At 38.1% G+C, this 19280-nt stretch overlaps 2 protein-coding genes across 6 annotated transcripts in view; one reads left to right on the top strand and one right to left on the bottom strand.

Annotated features, from left to right (window-relative positions):
* Positions 1–8677: 8677 nt before the first annotated feature.
* fgf20a (fibroblast growth factor 20a) lies at positions 8678–11449 on the bottom strand. Its single transcript, XM_077204920.1, has 3 exons — positions 10492–11449; positions 9895–9998; positions 8678–9688 (listed from the first exon to the last, which is right to left on the bottom strand). Exons 1-3 carry the CDS (start codon positions 10766–10768, stop codon positions 9443–9445), a joined length of 627 nt encoding a protein of 208 aa, XP_077061035.1. The 5' UTR covers positions 10769–11449; the 3' UTR covers positions 8678–9442.
* A 2528-nt stretch (positions 11450–13977) lies between these two features.
* Positions 13978–19280, top strand: part of micu3a (mitochondrial calcium uptake family, member 3a) — a 30526-nt gene continuing 25223 nt past the window's right edge. The window contains exons 1-4 of one of the 5 annotated variants that reach the window (XM_077205024.1): positions 13978–14281; positions 15323–15470; positions 17599–17630; positions 17738–17816. In XM_077205024.1, the coding sequence (XP_077061139.1) occupies positions 14021–14281; positions 15323–15470; positions 17599–17630; positions 17738–17816 (520 nt within the window). In that variant the 5' untranslated portion in view covers positions 13978–14020. The remainder of the gene's footprint in view (positions 14282–15322; positions 15471–17598; positions 17631–17737; positions 17817–19280) is intronic. The other 4 variants (XM_077205026.1, XM_077205023.1, XM_077205025.1 and 1 more) reach the window with 4 other exon arrangements.

Raw genomic sequence — 19280 nt, 5'->3', positions numbered from 1 at the left:
TACCAAAGCCTTTTTCAAAGATAAACTACTTTAAATCACATCTTAAAGGTGCACTATGTAACTTTTTTTCTTTTTTTCAAAATTAACTATTTAAATGAGTCAATATATCATCAATCCTTCTTCCAAAACGTGTATTTGTCTTACCATAATTTACCATGGTAAGCCATTTTTTTTAGACAGAGCGGGATGAATTTCACGCGAAATTGCATATTACATCTAGCCTGGTTAAGGCGAGACACTACAGGTGAATAGGGTATTTTTTTTAACTAGCAGATATCACCATGAAACTTTGCCAGTTGATTACCTACATTAAGATGAGAAAAAAATGTATTACAAGTTTTCTGTAATTTAATGTTTAAATATGCAAATTAGACATTATCTAATTAAATATGCGCAAATCTGCATATATTTTAAAAAACGAAATCTGAGTATTGGATAAAGCCAGGTTCAAAATTATTTTTTCATTGTGTTCACATATTAGATGGGAAAAAAATTACAGAGGGATTTATGGATATCTACTTTTGTTATCCTGTAAATCAGAATATACTGCCAATAGCCTTAAAAAAATTATTTTCGACATGTTTTTTGGAATAAAATGTTATGTAAATCAGGCTAAGAATAATATATTTACAAATCCCTCTGTAAATGTCTTCATAATATAACTAGGTACAAGACTGGAAAGTTTGGTGTATATAGGTGCTACTGACGTGGAGATTTCGGACTTGGAGTGAGAGAGAAAAGTCATTTTGAGAAAACGGGCTTTAAAGAATTAGCATCAGCCAATGAGATCGTGCATTTAGAGTAAAATCCCCCCTTTTACTTTCGCGATTGGTTGCTGATAAAAAGGAAATGACCATATTTGGATCCGGCAGTATTGTACAGCAGAGAGCAAGCTTTCTAACGGTGTGTGTGATGACAGAGTGCAGATCGCGATCGCGGAGCAGAAGGATGATTTATAACGACAACTTTTGATGAGTTTATGAGAAATCTACAGACGCAAACAGGCAAAGTGTAGTAAAATAAAGACCTAAATGTGTATTTCTGACTTTTTTTCACCACAAGTCTGAAAGAAGACATGTTATTGAAGACAAATATCCTAAAATCTCAAAATTGACCAGTGAAAAAAAAACGATGTTTTTGCCTACCGTGTCTCACCTTAAAACCAGACCCTTCTCAGTCGTAACTGAGTTAGGGTCTGGGGAAGATTCATTCACAGCTCATTTCCAAAGGGGCGTCACCAACGGACGTCGCTCAAATGCCTCTGTAAGCAATTCCATAGACCTTAAAACCAATCAGATCGATCGTCATCTTGTAAAGCCGGCCTCAACGTTTGTGATTGGTGCCTCGATTTGGAGAGATTGGAAATGAGTTTGAATGGGCTCTTCGCCAGATTAACTTGCAGAGCAAATCTAAATTTGCCGGAAGTTCGTCTGGGTTTTCCCAGGCTATATTACATCACTCGTCCGTGCGTGTCTCGTCATATCCATCCATGGATGAGAGAGCTCAATACGAAGAAGAAAACAAATGCAAATAGAAAAAACACCAGCAAATTAAGAAAACATCTTAATCAGTTTGACAACACATGTGCTACAAATATTCACAACGCAACCAAATACAGAAATGCATTGCAAATACTCACAATGCACATATGATCAGGATGTTAAAATAAACAAAAAGTCTCACCTTTCAGGTCACTGAAAACGCCACTCAAGAGTAGACATTGAACAATGAGCATGTCCCAGCCGTGTTCGTCACTTGTTTCGTTTTTTAACCACTAGAGGGCCAAAAGTTACATAGTTTACCTTTAAAAAAAAAACATAGTGCTCATTGTGAAAAACAGCAATGTGACATGCAATGTGATGTGTGTGCGTTAGGGATTTTGTCGCCTTTTCAGATTTGCTATTTGATTCACTGAAGTAAAAGTGCAGGCCAGCAGAAGTGGAATGATAAAAACTGGGTAAATAAAGAGGAGAAAGATAGAAATCGGAAAGAATTGGATTTGAATGTTTGAGTTCATTCTGAAATCTTTTACTTTTATTGCAGACTTACTGGGTATATTGGCCCATCCATCCATCCAATTTTGAGACAATACAGATTTTCTGAAACTGTCGAGTATAGACAAAGAGGAGTCCTTTTAAGGCGAAAAATCTGTGGAGACCGAAGCAAAAGTATCCATTTGCTCTCCTTTTAATCTCATTTGGGTCCAGATGAAATCACTGAGATGTTAAAACAATCCCATTTGTGATTGTTCTTTCCTGTGGGTACATGCATGTTTATGCGTGTGTGCAGGGGCAAAAACTCCTGAGTAGCATTGATCCGATAATTGAAAGGAGAGAGAAGACGAGTTTCTCATTTAGGTAAAATCATTACACGGAATCAAAGCAAGATAGTCACATAGTAGTTTGTCTGCATGTTTGAGTTTGCCTTGAACTGTCACAAACACACAACGAAATGGACATTTGAAGGATGTTTAGATGATATGCACAAAACACAGAAACACACCGTTAAAGGGAAACTATACATACTCAGTCATATGTTTAAAAACATTTAAAATATACATAGACTTACTTAATTGAACCCCAAAGGGAAACATGCTCAACTCATGCAATGTTATAAATAAATGCATATCTATTATTAGAGACTCTGCAGCAGCTCTGAGAACTGTGTAGCAGTGAAAGTGTAATGTCTGCAATCAATATATCCTTACAAGTCATCACTCAGTAGGGTGTGTGTGTGTGTGTGTGTGTGTGTGTGTGTGTGTGTGTGTGTGTGTGTGTGTGTGTGTGTGTGTGTGTGTGCGTGCGTGCGTGCGTGCGTGCGTGCGTGCGTGTGTGCGTCCGTGCGTGTGTGTGTGTGTGTGTGTGAGAGAGAGAGAGAGAGAGAGAGAGAGAGAAAGAAAGTGTAGGAGAAAGACAGAGAGAGAGAGAGATGAGTTCAATATTCTTCAGTCCCCCTTCACTCTAACTAATTACTTTCACAGTGTGTGTGTGTGTGTGTGTGTGTGTGTGTGTGTGTGTGTGTGTGTGTGTGTGTGTGTGTGTGTGTGTGTGTGTGTGTGTGTGTGTGTGTGTGTGTGTGTGTGTGTGTGTGTGTGTGTGTGTGCATTTCAGAAGCAAGGACAGGTGCCTCAGGACACTTCTTATGAGACTGTTTATTCTGTTTTGTGAGAGCTTCAATATTTCAGGTTGTTTTCAGGGGGACACAACAGAATATAATAAAAAAACAGAGGTTGCTTATTTTGGTTGGTGTGCCCAAAATAAAAAATGCTGTGCCCATGTATCCTCAAGTCTTTAATTAAATGTAATGACTTCCGTTCCTCCATGAAACACAAAATAAGTTGTTTAGCAAAATGACACTGCTCTTTTCCAGTTTTGTCTAGTCCTGATGAGCTCCAAAAACTGTATGTATATATTTGTATAATTTACTCATTTATATATTTTTAGTCTTTTTGTTTAATCTTAAGTAGCTTTGTTATTTGATTTTGTCATTTTTATTAGTTTTATTTGTTATTTTTTTAATATTGCTGTTTAGATTGTATTTGCTTTTATTATAGTTAAATGCTACTTAAACTTGTTGTATTTCAGTGAGTTGCAAGGCAACATTTCTGATATTTGTTTGTGTGTGTGTGTGTGGGGGGGGGGGGGGGTCATCTAACATTGTACTTTATTTCAGCTTTATTTTTAATAAAAAATATTTAATTTTCTTTTTAATTAAAACAATTTTTTTGCACACACATTATATATATATTAGTGATTACACCCCTTCTTATTTTTGCAGATTAATTCAGACAATGGCATAACAGTTAGATTTTGAATTAATTATGAGTAATTTTCTAAACAAAAATAATCATATTTTAATATTTTTGCTTTGAAGATAAATTTAATCCAAAATATTAATTCGTAGACATTTCATGTATCCAAAGAGAATGTAGTTTTAGTTGTTGTTTTTTTAAACCACACTGCATGCAGGTAGTCTTCTGAAACCTACAATAACTTTTTGTGTGGTACAGACTGAACTCTTCCCCTTTTTTATAACATTCGCCTTTGTGTATGAAATTTTTCACGTCAAAACTGGTGCAATGCGTCTTGCCGACCCATATTTAAATAGGTACATTATATTTCTTTGTGTTCTATGGAGGAAAAAAAGATTTGAAACTATAGGGGATAAATTATGACTGAATTTTCATTTTTGGATGAATTGTCCCTTTAAACAAACATGTAGACGGTAGTAGAATGGTACACTTTACATTCTTCTTGGCACTTACTTTTTCTCCTCCTCAGCTGAAGTGTTTTATCTCATTAAGAATGGAAGAGTAAACTGTAGGCCAAATCTGCTGCATTGACACAAGGCATGTTTTCAATAAGACATGCAAATTAGAGGATTGTCTTTTGGGAGCGCGCTGTCAATCAAATTGAACCCCGAGGCAGCACTCAATCTCTCTCTCTCTCTCTCTCTCTCTCTCTCTCTCTCTCTCTCTCTCTCTCTCTCTCTCTCTCTCTCTCTCTCTCTCTCTCTCTCTCTCTCTCTCTCTCTCTCTCTCTCTCCTCCCTAAGCTTAAAGAGAAGTTCAGGATGGGGAACTCTTCCTCATCCATCATGCTAAAACTGGCACTGTCACGGCCAACTTCCTCTGTTAGGATAAATGAAGCTATATGTGTAAATATTTTAATTTATTTTCAGGCTTTCTTGAGGTATTTTTTGTTTAGAAAATTACTAATCATTAATATAGCTGAATCAAAGTCTATTAAATATGTACTGCGTTTTAAGAAGGGGTGTAATCATTAAAATAGATGTAAAGTGTGTGCTAAAAAGAACAGCAAAATGGGGACGAAATATCCGAAATCCTTGAAAACATTTATCTGGTCCCCATAAGGTAAACGGCTTTTAAATCATAATGATGTTTTTTTGAAAATGTTAAAATACATAAAGTTTTATGTGACGGGTAGTTTTTGGGTTAGGGGATAGAAGTTTGTACATTATAAAAAGCTATGGAAAGTTCCCATAAAACATGAAATTCAACGCGCGTGTGTGTGTGTGTGTGTGTGTGTGTGTGTGTGTGTGTGTGTGTGTGTGTGTGTGTGTGTGTGTGTGTGTGTGTGTGTGTGTGTGTGTGTGTGTGTGTGTGTGTGTGTGTGTGTGTGTGTGTGTGTGTGTGTGTGTGTGCACTAGGTGAATTAGTGGTTCAGCTAATTCCATCTTATAAAGGCACAAACAGTGATTATGTTAACATTGAACATAACTGCACTTATAATGATTGTGTCAACCTCAAACATCTACAAACGTGGTGGCAGAAAGAGGAACTAATTTTTTCACTTTCTCTCTTTAATCTGTACGGTCTCAGAAGACTTTATTATAGCTCAGAAGTTGCTCACAATTTTCTATCTATCTATCTATCTATCTATCTATCTATCTATCTATCTATCTATCTATCTATCTATCTATCTTTCTATCTATCTGTCTGTCTTTACTGTCACTTATTTATTTATATATTTAACTTTATGTATTTATTTATTTTACTATTAGTAATTTGAGATGCCTTTAGTTTTTTATATATATATTTGAACACAATATACATTGAACCTGAAGCAAACGGAGAACCGAATTGTGCTTACAAACTTCAAATGTCAGCTGTAAAAAAAAAGAAAGAAAAAAAAACAATGCGTTTTTTTATGCATTATAAGTGGTGACATAAGAGAGACTTTAAGTTAAGCAGACCAAGACATGTTCGCTATAAAAAAGTTCTCTATTCCTATTTCTGTTTACAAGTGTAAAAATGGCCTAGCAGAACAACAATTCCCTCAAGCATCCAAAATCTGACACGTCTCTCATTCTCATCATCAGGCGCGTGTGTGTGTATATATATGTCTGAGTGTATGTGTGTCGGGACAGTTACAACACATGTGTTGTTCTGAGACAGGTGTTGAAGTGAGTGATCTCTCACCTGCATGTCTTTGTGGCTCAGGTAAAAACTGCACAGGTGTTCATGCGGCAAGTCAAAGGTACAAAGGTGTACACACACGCATACACACACGGAGAGATATGTGACTACATAGACTCTCTCTCTCTCTCTCTCTCTCTCTCTCTCTCTCTCTCTCTCTCTCTCTCTCTCTCTCTCTCTCTCTCTCTCTCTCTCTCTCTCTCTCTCTCTCTGAGGTGAAAAGTAATGAAATCGAGATCTGTCGATTTGGCCACATCAGCCTCACCACATCCGTAGCTATAGCAGTGTTTCTGCTTTGGGGAAAACCCCTATGTGTGTGTGTGTGTGTGTGTGTGTGTGTGTGTGTGTGTGTGTGTGTGTGTGTGTGTGTGTGTGTGTGTGTGTGTGTGTGTGTGTGTGTGTGTGTGTGTGTGTGTGTGTGTGTGTGTGTGTGTGTGTGTTGTGTTGTGTGTTGTGTGCAGGGCAGGCCGACTGACTCTCTCTCTCATTTAGGAGAACCCCTGGCTCATCTTCACAGAGATTTGGAGATCACACAACTTACAGAGCTTGCTGATATGCCTACGCACACAAATAGATGCATCATCCCACCCTCCAACCCCCCCCCCCCCCCAAAAAAAGGGGAAAAGACTCACAGTTAAGACACTCCTTCCCTACATAATGTCAGTTATGTAAGCTGTAAAGTTCTGCTGTGAACTTTTACACAGGACAAAATCTCTCCTTTTATTTCTCTATCTGTCTACTGCTACTCAACAATTACAAAACAATGTTGAGGTACACTGTAAAACATAGTAACCTGTAATTTTTACCTAAAAGGGATAGTTTTAATTCTGTAATGATTTATTCACCATCATATCATTTTTTCAGTGTACTGTAAGAAAATTCACATTAGATTTACAATTTGATTTGAGATCATGTTAATAGATGTTAGTAACAGAACTAATGTCATTTGAATCAGCAAGATTTTGATATATAACATCCACGTTAACTTATGATTTCATTCTACATGTTATACAAACATGAAATATCTTGACTGAACAGATGGGATGGGTTGGAACATTACTTTATATTGTACTTATAATAGAACCATAAAGAGGCTACATTTGCCACATTTAATACTGTTGCATTTTAGAGTTTTTTTATATACTGTCATTCAAAAGTTTAGGGTTGTTAAAAGAAGTATCTATGCTCATACCAAGGCTGCATTTATTTGATAAAAAATACAGTAACAGCAATATTGTGAAATATTATTACAATTTAAAATAACTGTTTTCTATTTAAACAGATTTTAAAATGTAATTCATTCCTGTGATGGAAAAGCTGAATTTTCAGCATCATCACTCCAGTCTTCAGAGTCGATCCTTCAGAAATCATTTGAATGTGCTGATTTGTTTCTCAAGAATGATTTCTTCTAATTATTATCAATTATTAACAAAGTTGTGCTGCCTAATATATTTGTGGAAACCATGATATATTTTTGATGAACAGAAAAGAACAGCATGTATTTGAAAAATACGTATTTTGTAACATAATATATGCCGCAGGGACATTTTATCAATTTAATGTCCTTGCTGAATAAAACCATTATTTTCTTCGTCTTTTTTTTAAATCATACCGAGTCCATTTTTTACAGTAAGATATTTTTTCAATATGCTGTTTGAGTTCAAATGAGTTCTAAATATCCTGTTTTGCATTATATTTAAAATGAAATGAGGGAGGTGATGGACATAATTTTAGTATTCCCGCTGACCCTGTTTAGTGCCACTAATGCGCTTGTATTTGACACTTTTTTACACAGTTTAGATATGTAGTAGATTTGTTGCATTTAAATGTGCACCATCTCCCCTATTTCTCTGTAGTGTGACCGAGAACCCTCATACCAGTGTTATTTTGAAAACGCATGTGTGCCTCTCCCTTTACATTATACTTGAAAAAGGATAATTTTCTTCCTTAAACACACATACAGTCACCTCACTCTCACAGACAGCCAGATTGAGAGGCAGCCAGCTCATCGAATGTCATCAAAGCTCATGAATCACAACCGTAAGGGGGGATAGGAAGTGAAAAGCATCAAACAGAAAGCAATAAGAGTTGAGAAAAACACAAAGCACTTGCCAGTCAGTAATTGTGGTTTTTCAGACCGCACGTGACTGTGTCTGTCTTGAAATGACCTAATGCTTCCAAAGAAAACTTCCACCTGCACTGGCTCAGTAAATGAATATCCCACAATCCCGCGTTCTACCACAGCTTTTTTTAATCCTAGAGCAAGGCTTTCAAAAGACACTTAGCAAAAGAAAAGGCCACTTTGTAGAGGGCAGCCCAAGGTGTCACTTGAGAAGGTTGCCGTAGGAAGAGAAGGGGAGGGGAAATTGTTTTTAGGTCATTGTGTTTTAATGTTAGCATTGTACTGCCTTTTTAACAGAGGGTGGCAGGGAACGCAGGGAATTTAGTGAAATGGAAAGATCCTGAAGCATTTTTTTTTGTTGCAAATCACATTATCGTGACTTACATGCATGTGTACTGTTTAGCATAAACATTTAGGCTTTTAAGCGATTAAAAGCTTATTTGCTTTCATTTCACCCAACAGGATCGATGAAAATCAGAAAGACACCTGCTGTCCCTGCTTACATTTCCCTAAAAGTCAACCTTTTTTTTTCTTTCTCCAAATAGAAATTCAATAACCATTCACCTCTGACAGGTGACCTTATGTTTCTACTGAAAAGACAGACACAACAAAATGCAATCATTTTAACTGTTTTAATTCCCCAGTGAATTCTGGAACATTCTCAGGCTCTTAAGGATCTGGTTTAATGACATGAGAGATACACACACAAAAAAAAAAAAATGGGGGACACCATGGTGGACCACATACAACCGAAAATTAACAACTCATAAGAAAATACTTTCTTCAGTAGTTCTATCTCTAGAAGTCGTGTCTCTATAGCGGTAGAAAATAAAGCTCTCGTGACCTCCTGTTACATCTTGCATATATTCTTGTAAAAATATACTTTCAAAATAAATAAATATATAAAATAAATATCTTGAAAAAAACATAAATTAAAGGACCTAAAGAGAAATGTTTGGAGGAGTTTGTCTCCTGCTTGTCCATGCCAGTGTTTGGAAGAGTATGAAATTTCTATGAAAAACATTTCGCAGAATTCCTTCAGAAGCCTTGTAGAATCTTCAGTAGTAGTAAATGTCCATTATTCTCTGGCACGAGGTCCACCAGTGATAATTTGCCCTCTTTTAATCCAAAATCCCTACATATAGCAGGTGAATGGATCCAAAGCAGTGTTCTGTTCTTCAGGAACTATCCAGAGTCCAGACATTTGGTTCGTGCCACTGCAATCGAGGGCTTTCCATCTCCTGCTATTGCTCCAACTTGGCCGCAGAAGAGGGCCTCTTCCCCCCCACCCCTTCTCCACTGCTTTCTCAAGACAGGTCTGTCTGGGGGGATAAAGAGCATGCAGGTGCTTTTTTGGGGTTTGAGTTTTAAGGTTCAGTGGTTTCAACTGTGACCTAGTATCTCCTTGTAGAGCTCAGGAACGCGCTCTGGATCCACAGGCCGCGGCAAGAAATGCGTGAAGCGCTGGTGCCTCCGAGAGCGGGCTCCATCCCGAGACGTTCCGTCTTTGTTGAGGGCTACGTAATAATGGGATCCCCGTTCACCGTGTCGATACAGGTTAGAAGAGTAAGTGTTGTACCAGTTTTCCTCAAACTGCTCCCTGAACACACACTCCGCTGTCAGCTTTTCCTAAGAGAAAGAGAGGGGAAACCAAGGGTTAACCACACTGCATAATAAGTTCAAACAGAAGGATAAACTGTGTCCAAAGGCTATTTGAAATTGCACCATAAATCACACTCTCAATTTAGCACGGGCAGGCTATGAATGAAATGAATTGTTGCATTACTCAACACAGTAGCAGTAACAGAAACACACTATATTTATGCTATACTTACAGATCCGTACAGTTCGCCCTTGCTGTTCATTCCCAGATACAATCCGCTATCCACACCACGGATGCTCACCATCCCCACAGCGAGGCTAATGAATTCCAATATACCTGTGAGAAAAGCACAGCTGTTAGTTCTCAGTTGAGACAGCAGGACAAGCACCTGCAATAGTGGCATCAATCTGCCCTATACTTAATTCATGACGTCTTTCGCGCTTAATCACTGTGTTTTGCTATATTATAATGAACATTATTCGAAAACAGTATAACCATGAAAATAATAATAACCACCCTTGTCATAATAATATCATCACATTTTACATTATACAGTAGAGTGCAGTTAGGTAGATATTGACCAACAGTCAGCAATAATCATGATGCAATTTTTTTAAATAACAATTATCAGAATTTTAAACCATTAAAATAATCATTATCAGTCCTGGTCAATTTCTATACTCAAATATGTAATATGCACAGTCTAAAAATACAGTGTTGCATGATTGTTGTTATTATATTAAATATTATATGCTAGTAATTTATTACAGTGACATGCAATGTGTGTAGCATTGAATATATTAATGAAACAACAATGAATAACACTTACCAAATCTGCTGTGGTCTTTCCTCGTGCCTTGCACCGAACGGTCCGGTAGTATCTCGAGGTGGAAGCCGGTCCTGCAGTAAAGCTGCCGCCGACGGAGGATCCCTTTCAGATGCGTCAGGTCCGGTGAAGTGCTGCGTGACAGGCGCTCGGCGGAGACGATGTGCTCGTTCACCAGAGCACCGGAGTCCCCGGGGGGCGTGAGGATGAAATGAGACCCGTGCGCAAAGCTCTCCAAGCCGTGAGAGAAGCTGCCCACCAGCTCACCGACTGCACCCATCACCGACAGTCGAAGAAAAGTTGCCGTGAGGAGAGCCCCTGTGGTTTTTCTTTCCCCAGTGTTTTGCGCAGTCACTGCTTGCGGCTTTGACAGTCAATGCGTGTTTACATCCGATTCTCTCTCTCTCTCTCTCTCTCTCTCTCTCTCTCTCTCTCTCTCTCTCTCTCTCTCTTTCTCTCTCTTGCTCTCTCCCTCTCGGTTTAGCACATGCTCTCTCGACCTTCCAGGCTACTCCCCTTTGCTCCGGTCCCCTGTGTATCCAATACTCTCTCTTACGCACTCCAGCACACAAGCTTATGCGGCTTCTCTCCTCTTGTGCTCTCTGGATGTAACTGGCTCTGTACTGAAACACCAGCCTAAATATGGCCCTTATGTAAATGCCCTCTTGACATATGCTAATTGCTCCCTTTATAGATGACTGTTTGAAACATAACTCCTTGATCGTCTGATCCTCTTCTTCTGTCCTCTTTGATGATCGGTGTCATCTGCATCCACGCGTTTAATCCATTGATGGATTATGATAAAAGTGCAGAAAGCAACATTGTGGAGATCAGTGCGCAAATCTTTGCAACGAGGAAAAGAAAAGTGCAGCTGGATGGTGAAGAGAGATGCGCACTGTGCTGATACGTTCCGTTCCCCGGGGTTTACGCGCACTGACGCGCTCTGGCGAATCTCTAGTGTGAAGCAGGTGGAAGCCAAGGAGGAAAAAGGAAAAGAAAGGGGGCGGTGCTCGAGAGAGAACGAGCGGGAGAGGGAGAGAGAGACAAGACTTCAAGGTGTAGTTAAATGTGTGTGCGTTGTGCGTGAGTATTAGTTGATGGCAAAAAGTCTCTTGTTCTTGATTTGCGACTTGGTTTTTGCCATTATACTTGGGTTTAAACTTACGCTTAATCGATTTAAATGTATATGACCTATACAATGTGCATGTAACTGTCTTTAAAATAATAAAGGAAAAGTCAAAACAACCTGCACATCTGTGCGAACGCCATCACTGCACTGTCAACTCTGACTGATGTCAACTCTGACTGATGTCAACGTGCCTTTGAACAGTTCCAGCATAACATGAGTTGAGATGAAGTATCAAAGATATCAAAGATCAAAGATTCATTACGCACAAAAGAAGGGTCATTAACACAAAGGAAACGAACTGTTTGATGGCAAATCGTTGATACTAGAGTGATTGATATAGAAATTTTCCAGCCCAACAGCTAAGAACATGCCTCAAAGTAGATATTACATGAAAGATTACTTAGGTATGGACCTGGTGTTGCCTTGTTCATTTAAAACAAGATGCGCGCAATCAACTGCTCTTACAAGTTCTTCGGAGACCCAGTTTATAAGTCAATTTATTATATTTTAAGTCGTGGTTTATTATACAATATAACATTAATAAAGGCAACCGGCTATACTAATAATAGTAATAGCATATAGCTATAGCTATATAGGCTACTATTATAATAGCCTACTATTAGTATACTATCTACTATGTGTAGGCTATCTATAGTGTAGGGTAAGCTAAGCCTATAGGCTATAGGTAGACATATACTGTATATATACACACTAATCATTGAAACATTTAAGTGCCAAACCCCTTCTTTGCTACCTCACAAGAGAATATATCACGTCCACAGTAGGTGATTTATCAACGGTTCTCTCAAGGGACAAGTTCTCCCACGTCATTTCCCTTAGCTCATTAGTATTTATGATCTCCAAAAATACCTTAAACCAAAATCAATGTGGTCAGCTAGAGCAGGATCAATCCACAGCCGCAGTTGATCGATCACTTGCGATAGAGATGTCAGTTATGTGCCAGATTTCGTGGTGACATTGACAGTTTACTGCATGAGTAAACCAAAAACGCGTCATATGAGTTTGGCGTTTTTCATAAAATCTCTGATGAGACCTTTGAGTTACATGTCTGCGCGGAATGGATTTTTCAATGCCGCTCCCGCCAAAAATATGTTTTAAAATATGTTTCACCCGAAACATTCGCTTTTGTCCCTTTCGCAAAAGCCCGTATGAATTGGTGTAGTCTACGTGGATTCAGTCCCGGTCCGGTTTGACTCTGCCTCGTTCTGGTGTAGGCTACTTTTTTCTTTTTTTCAATTTCCACACACGACGGTTCAGATAGATTATCGAGTGACAGGCTTCTGCGTGCTGTATTAGATAATTATATTTTGCTGGAGCCACGAGTCATTAATTTCACTCGCTTTCTGCGCACACTCCCGCATCCGCGCTCCGCAATTTAACACTTGTCCCGTTAATCGTTGCATCGGGTTCCGATTGCAGACCTCTGCTTGAGTCGTTGGCCTAACTAGCCTACTAGCTACTACAGATGTGCAAAGTAGATGTGCGCACATTTGACTTCAATGACTGTACAGTGAAGTGTCAATTTGCATAACTTTGCATATTTGCGTAACTTTGTATATTCGCACAAAGTAGAACTATGTGCAAATATATCCTAAAGTTGTCTAAATATGAGACGGTTGAGAAAAAGTCTAAATAAGGAATTTTCTAGATGCTGGTAGCCTACTGTAGCTTACAATGTATGAGTTATTCAGAAGACTTCTTAAATTAATTTCTGTCACTGAGGTGGTAGCCTACATTTTGCAGTAGGCTAGGCTACATCTGTTGAGGTTCATCTCGCGCAACAATTATTTTTATTTTTTTGCCGCCCTAGCCAATTGTCACTGAACTAAAGTTTAAACAAAACACTATTTTTTATGTTATTCGTTTATATGATGTTTATTTGATGTTAATTTGTTATATGTTAATCTATAATGATAAAGTGAAATTAAAATTGCTTGTAGGCTACTTTTTTAGCACGTTTTGTCGTCCTACCAAAAACGAAAAGCACGGCAGTTGCTATGGTTACCTCATCAGGCATAGGCGACGTGTTTAGCGCACTTTGACTAACTTGTAATAGCTGTAACTTTATTTGAAACGTTTAATTTATACTATGTAAAAAGAACACCCCGACCTTATGTTAGACTTCTTGTGGGGGGTTCAAGCCTGAATTTGAGACGTCCAAGTAATCAGACTTACATATGCATTGGCAACCCTTTTATTACATAACATTTTCATTATATAAGTTTATATTATATAGGCTACGTTTACGACCAGAGCACAAATGTCATATTGTACTTGCTGCTGCTCTGTTCTAGATGATCCCGGTGAGGGAGCAGCGCATGATCTCGCGATGAAAGAATGAGAATTCGAGAATCTTGCACAAATTCTGTCATACCAATAATAATGGCCGCTGTGCGCAGACTAGGAGTCTTATTTAGGAGTTTGCCGTCATCTCCACGGAATGCTCCTTTTCGTTCTCCGGTGAAGGATAGCCGATGCATACGTAGGGGAATAGCAGTTGCTGTGGGTGTTGCGGCCGGAGGAGCGTTGTTGTATTATTGTCATTCAAATATGTGCGGATTCAGAGGGAGGCAAGCCCCGAAAAACGGAACGGGCTGCCGGGCTCTGCTGCCTTCACTACCCGCTGTAGCCGCAAAGGAGAAGGTATGACTGTTCCCACTGTTCTCAGTGCCACGTAACTGCTTCCTATTAATGTTTTTTTTTTCCTGGCAAGGGTTTTTCATTGTCAAGTCTCTGCTATGCAACTACTTGTGGGTCATGGAATGGGATTTTCGTGTTGAAGAGTGTTGTGAATTGTTTTGCATGGGCAAACAAACATTCATAATGCTTCCAGACTATGACAATGCGCATTTGTGTGATGCTGCTGCAGGAAGAAGGGCGCTTTCCCCTGTCATGGTGCTGAAATGACTGCGCACAACAGTGACGGTTTCAGATCACATTTCCGAGCGTTACGGTTGGTTAAAACAGCTATGAACCTGTGCTGTATCATAGAGGCCTGTCAAACAGTACCCTATCAGAATTGAGCTGTCATATCTAAGCACAGAATTCTTTGGCACGTGCATATAAACATTTTTTTTGGGATTTTTGTACCTTTGGCAGACGGTCAGATTTGGTTTCCATGGGCTGCCAGATGTTTTGGTCTGACTGTTCCACTTAGTAACTAAATGTTTTCTTGATTGGGCTGGAAATGTTGCATCAAGTTCTTTCATCCCTTGTGTGAGTGTTACCACATTAAAGACAATGTTCTCTGACTTAGTTGTGTGCGTGTGTGACAGAGAGAGAGTGTGTGTGTGTGTGTGCATATTACATATTGCCTATATATATAGCCTATATATTAAATATTAATTTTAAAGTAAATTTTCAGCATCATTACTCCAGTCTACAATAAGCTGATTTGGTAATTAGGTAACATTATTATTATGATAAATGTTGAAAACAGTTGAAAACAGTTTTGCTGCTTCATACTTTTTTCAAATGTTGATAGTTTTTTCAGGGATCTTTGGTAATGAACAGCATTTATTAACTGTTATTAAATTTATTAAAGAATTTATTAAATAGAAAGCTTTTGTAACGTTATAAATGTCTTCACTGTCATATATATATATATATATATATATATATATATATATATTGTATATATAGATGTTAACAAATTTGTGTTTTGCTTGTCATTGGTTCTTGCAGGCTCCGATGTTCGATTTTGATGAAGGTGACGTGTACATGTCGTCTCATGAGCATCGTTTCCGTCTCTTCAGCTCAGTGGAGTATGAGGGACAGCTGTACATGACTCCTCAGAACTTCATCGAGTCAGTCACCATGAGTGAGCCCCGCAGTGAGTAACACATGCTCCATCTAAACTCAGAGTTATACTTCATGTAAACTTCTGCAGGTACAGCAGCAAATTGCAAAGTTGTTTACTGTAAAATCTCCTTAATTTACCTTACTTTAAAAAGCATGCAAAATGTTTGCCTTCAAAAAAATGGAACATATAGACCTGGTTTCACAGATAGGGCTTAGATTAAACCAGGATTAGGCCTTAGTTAAATTTGTACATTTATGTAACTTTTTTAAATGTGCCTTAGATAAAACATTACTGTGTCAATCTTGAGAAAAAATAAGATATGTCAGTGCAAGTTGCTTTCAATTAAGGCGTCTCAAGCGTGCATTTTAGCCATGTCTGTGAAACCGGGCAACAGTATTTAATTGCCTCAAAGTAGAGTTGTATCCTTTTTTTATGAAGTACTTGATGGTCTTGGACTCACCTAATGTGGTCTTCTCAAACCACTTAAGTTAACTAGTTTCAAGTAGACTTTACTCAGGTCTGATTATGTGCATCATTTCGTTTGTACATTTATTCATCTAGCAGGCACACTTTGATCCAAAGTGACTAACACATGAGGAAGAGATGTTTAGATGTCCATGATTTACAAAATAACACTCATATTGTTATTTGATAAAACATGACTAGCTTCTATTTCCCCAGTACTTCATAGTTCACATAATATAATTAGGACAGCAGTGTGAGTTAAATGTTTTGTTGATGTGCCTTAATCTAATAGTATGCTAATTAATGGACATCATTATTGAAAGTTAGTGGGTTTTAATGGGCCGGATCAAAGCTATTGAAGAGACCCACAGCAGTGCATACTTAGCTGGATTAGATCTCTACTGTTGTTTTGTCTTTGAACTGCATGTTTCTTGATAGAATAAATACAATAAATGTCACAATGTTCCAGTAGACACACCAGGCGTTAATCTTATATAAAAGGAGCACGACATCCACAAAAGTTTATTGTTTGTCCTTGCTCCATGTCGTGACAAAGATTAAACATAGAGTTGCATGATTAATCATTAAAAAATCGTGATTTTGATTCAAGCACTCATGCAATCTTATTCCTAAATGACAACGATTTGCCTCTGTCTATTTAACCTTTGGACAAGTACGATCACAGCGGAACATTCAAATCTGCCGCTGACCCAGAGAGAGCAGTTGTCATGTTTAGATATGAAACAGTTTCTCAAACAGTCTTTTCAACCACACAGTATCATTATTTCTGCTACAATAATTCATATAGAGCCTTTTCACATTTCCAGAGTTCCCAGTGTTATTTTTTTTGTCATTAACTTCCAAGGTAATATAACACAACAACATATAACGTAATAAATGTGTATTACATTTTTTTTTTTATTAAAACATTAAAAACTTTACTAGATTTGTGATGTAATAACTGTGGAAACGCGTCCTCAAATAGAGTATATAGAATCACCTTTTGAAAGTAACTTGACGCTTCAAAAAATGTTTGTATCAATTACATAATTTCAGCAGTAGGGGGCTACAAGTGACTGTTGAAAATGTATTTTTCTTTGAATCAATGATTCCAAACGGCCGATTCATCCAGTAATGAAACAAATCGTGATTCTCAATTTATCCCAAATCGTGCAGCTCTATAGTTGAGCATGAATAGCAGAAGGGAGGTGTGATTTAAATGTAGTTGTTTTGTTTCTATGTTTGCAACAATAACGTATGCTCATAATACATAAATAAAGACACAATCAGGATAGTAGTTGCATTATGTCAGATTATGCTCTTGGCACATGAAGCAAAGCCTGTGGGACAAACTGACCTTGAGCCTCCAGCAGAGCTCCAGAGGGCTGCTTGGCTGGTTGCTATGAGAGAGAACAGGACTGTGTAGCCCAGCTCTGTTCCTATACACTAACTGTAAATAGTAGCTCTCTCTGCTAAAAAAAAAAAAAAAAACACATAGATATTTTAGTTGGGATTTTAAAAACCTTTTTATTGCAGGATTTTGTTGGGCGGAAAAATCCTACTCTGAAAACCTTCTCGTTGTTTTGTCTGATTGTTAAATGGCATGAGACCCCTATCCTGATCTTATCTAACAGGCCACCCTCTTTCTGTTTCTTTTTGTTGCTCTCTGTCTCTGGTCGTCCATTTTTCTTAGTCAAAAAACCTTGGAGGTCCCTCAACAAACAGGTCTGTTTTAAAACTAGTGCATGCTATGATAATGTATTTATGCATGCAAATAATGTACAGTCCAGAGAATTTTTTTTTTATACTGTATGTTTTTTCATGTTTTATAGGAGCTGGAGAAGATCTTGTCTGACACTCCACCAGTTTGGAAAGGAACATCCAAGCTGTTCCGGAACTTTCGGGAACGAGGTGGGTTTTTTGAATTTCAGCTGTGTGTGTGTGTGTGTGTGTGTGTGTGTGTGTGTGTGTGTGTGTGTGTGTGTGTGTGTGTGTGTGTGTGTGTGTGTGTGTGTGTGTGTGTGTGTGTGTGTGTGTGTGTGTGTGTGTTAGCAAAAATATGGAAAATATATACTGCCCCTCTAAAGTGTGGGGTCAATAATTCCATTCAGTGTCACATGATCCTTCAGAAATCATTTTTAATATGCTGCTTTTCTGCCCAAGAAAAATTTCTTCTTATTATCACTTTTGAAAACAGTTCTGCTGCTTAAAAATGTTGTGGAAACCATTATACAAAATATTTTCAGGATTTTTTTAGTTCAACCTAATTTTATTTAAAATAGAAATATTTTGTAACACTGTCACAGTCATTACTGTCACTTTTGATTAATGTAATAATGCATCCTTGCTGAATATAAGTTTTAATCTTTTTAAAAATATCTTCCTGATCCCAAACCTTTGAATGGTAGTGCATAATTATATGTAAATCTTGAAAAAAGAAGAAGAGAAGAGATCACATTTGATTTTCTTAGTAGTTCTGTTCTTAAAAGCACCATGGCATTACCATGCTTTTTTTGCTTGTTTGTTTTTGAATATGATGTCATGACCCTCTTCGAACTATCTATTCATATACCATGTAAAGAACATGGTATATGAATACAGTACTCAGTATTGATGTACCTTAAAATTACCATCTAATAGACAGAAATAGGGCTAAAAAGGTTGTTTCTCAGTTTTGTGGCTGGTGTACAGAATAATATAAAGTTAAATCCAGTCTTTCAGAGTTTTTCTGAGTGATGCTGAATTGTCCTCACCATTCCCATCTCTCGTTCTCTTTTTTTCTTCTTCTCTCTCAATGGGTACCAGTCAAGCACCAGTTAAGCCTAGGCCTGAGGCTTTCACTTCCTGTGAGCACTCCTAAAATAGCTCAGTTCACTCTCTATGTCTCCCTCTCTCTTACTGTTTCCATTTCCTCCCTCTCATTCTCTCACTGGCACCAGTGCAACGTACAATCTCCAGACAAAATACATGCTTTCTGACCAAAACGAAGTATAAAACATAAAAACAGAGTGCAGAATGGCATTAATACATAAATAAATATTGCTGAAATAACTGCACGAGCGAGCAGGTCTTCAGCAGCACAGCCACAATTAAAGTATTTGCTCGTGGCGTACGCAACAGCACTTGCTCACACCACCAGCTAATTCCCAGTGGTGATAATTATACACACACACACACACACACACACACACACACACACACACACACACACACACACACACACACACACACACACACACACACACGCGCACACACACACACACACACACACACACACACACACACACACACACCACTCCACCCTCTTACACTCCAGCAGGACTCTAAAAATAAACCTTCTGAATTCTGTTCTTCCTTGTAGTAATTGCAGTTTTT

This window comes from Siphateles boraxobius, unplaced genomic scaffold (assembly GCF_051911475.1).
Source record: "Siphateles boraxobius isolate OS27281-9 unplaced genomic scaffold, OSU_SipBor_1 53, whole genome shotgun sequence".
NCBI lineage: Eukaryota > Metazoa > Chordata > Actinopteri > Cypriniformes > Leuciscidae > Siphateles > Siphateles boraxobius.
Note: the sequence above shows the minus strand (reverse complement) of the source record. Positions and strands in the feature narration are given on the sequence as shown.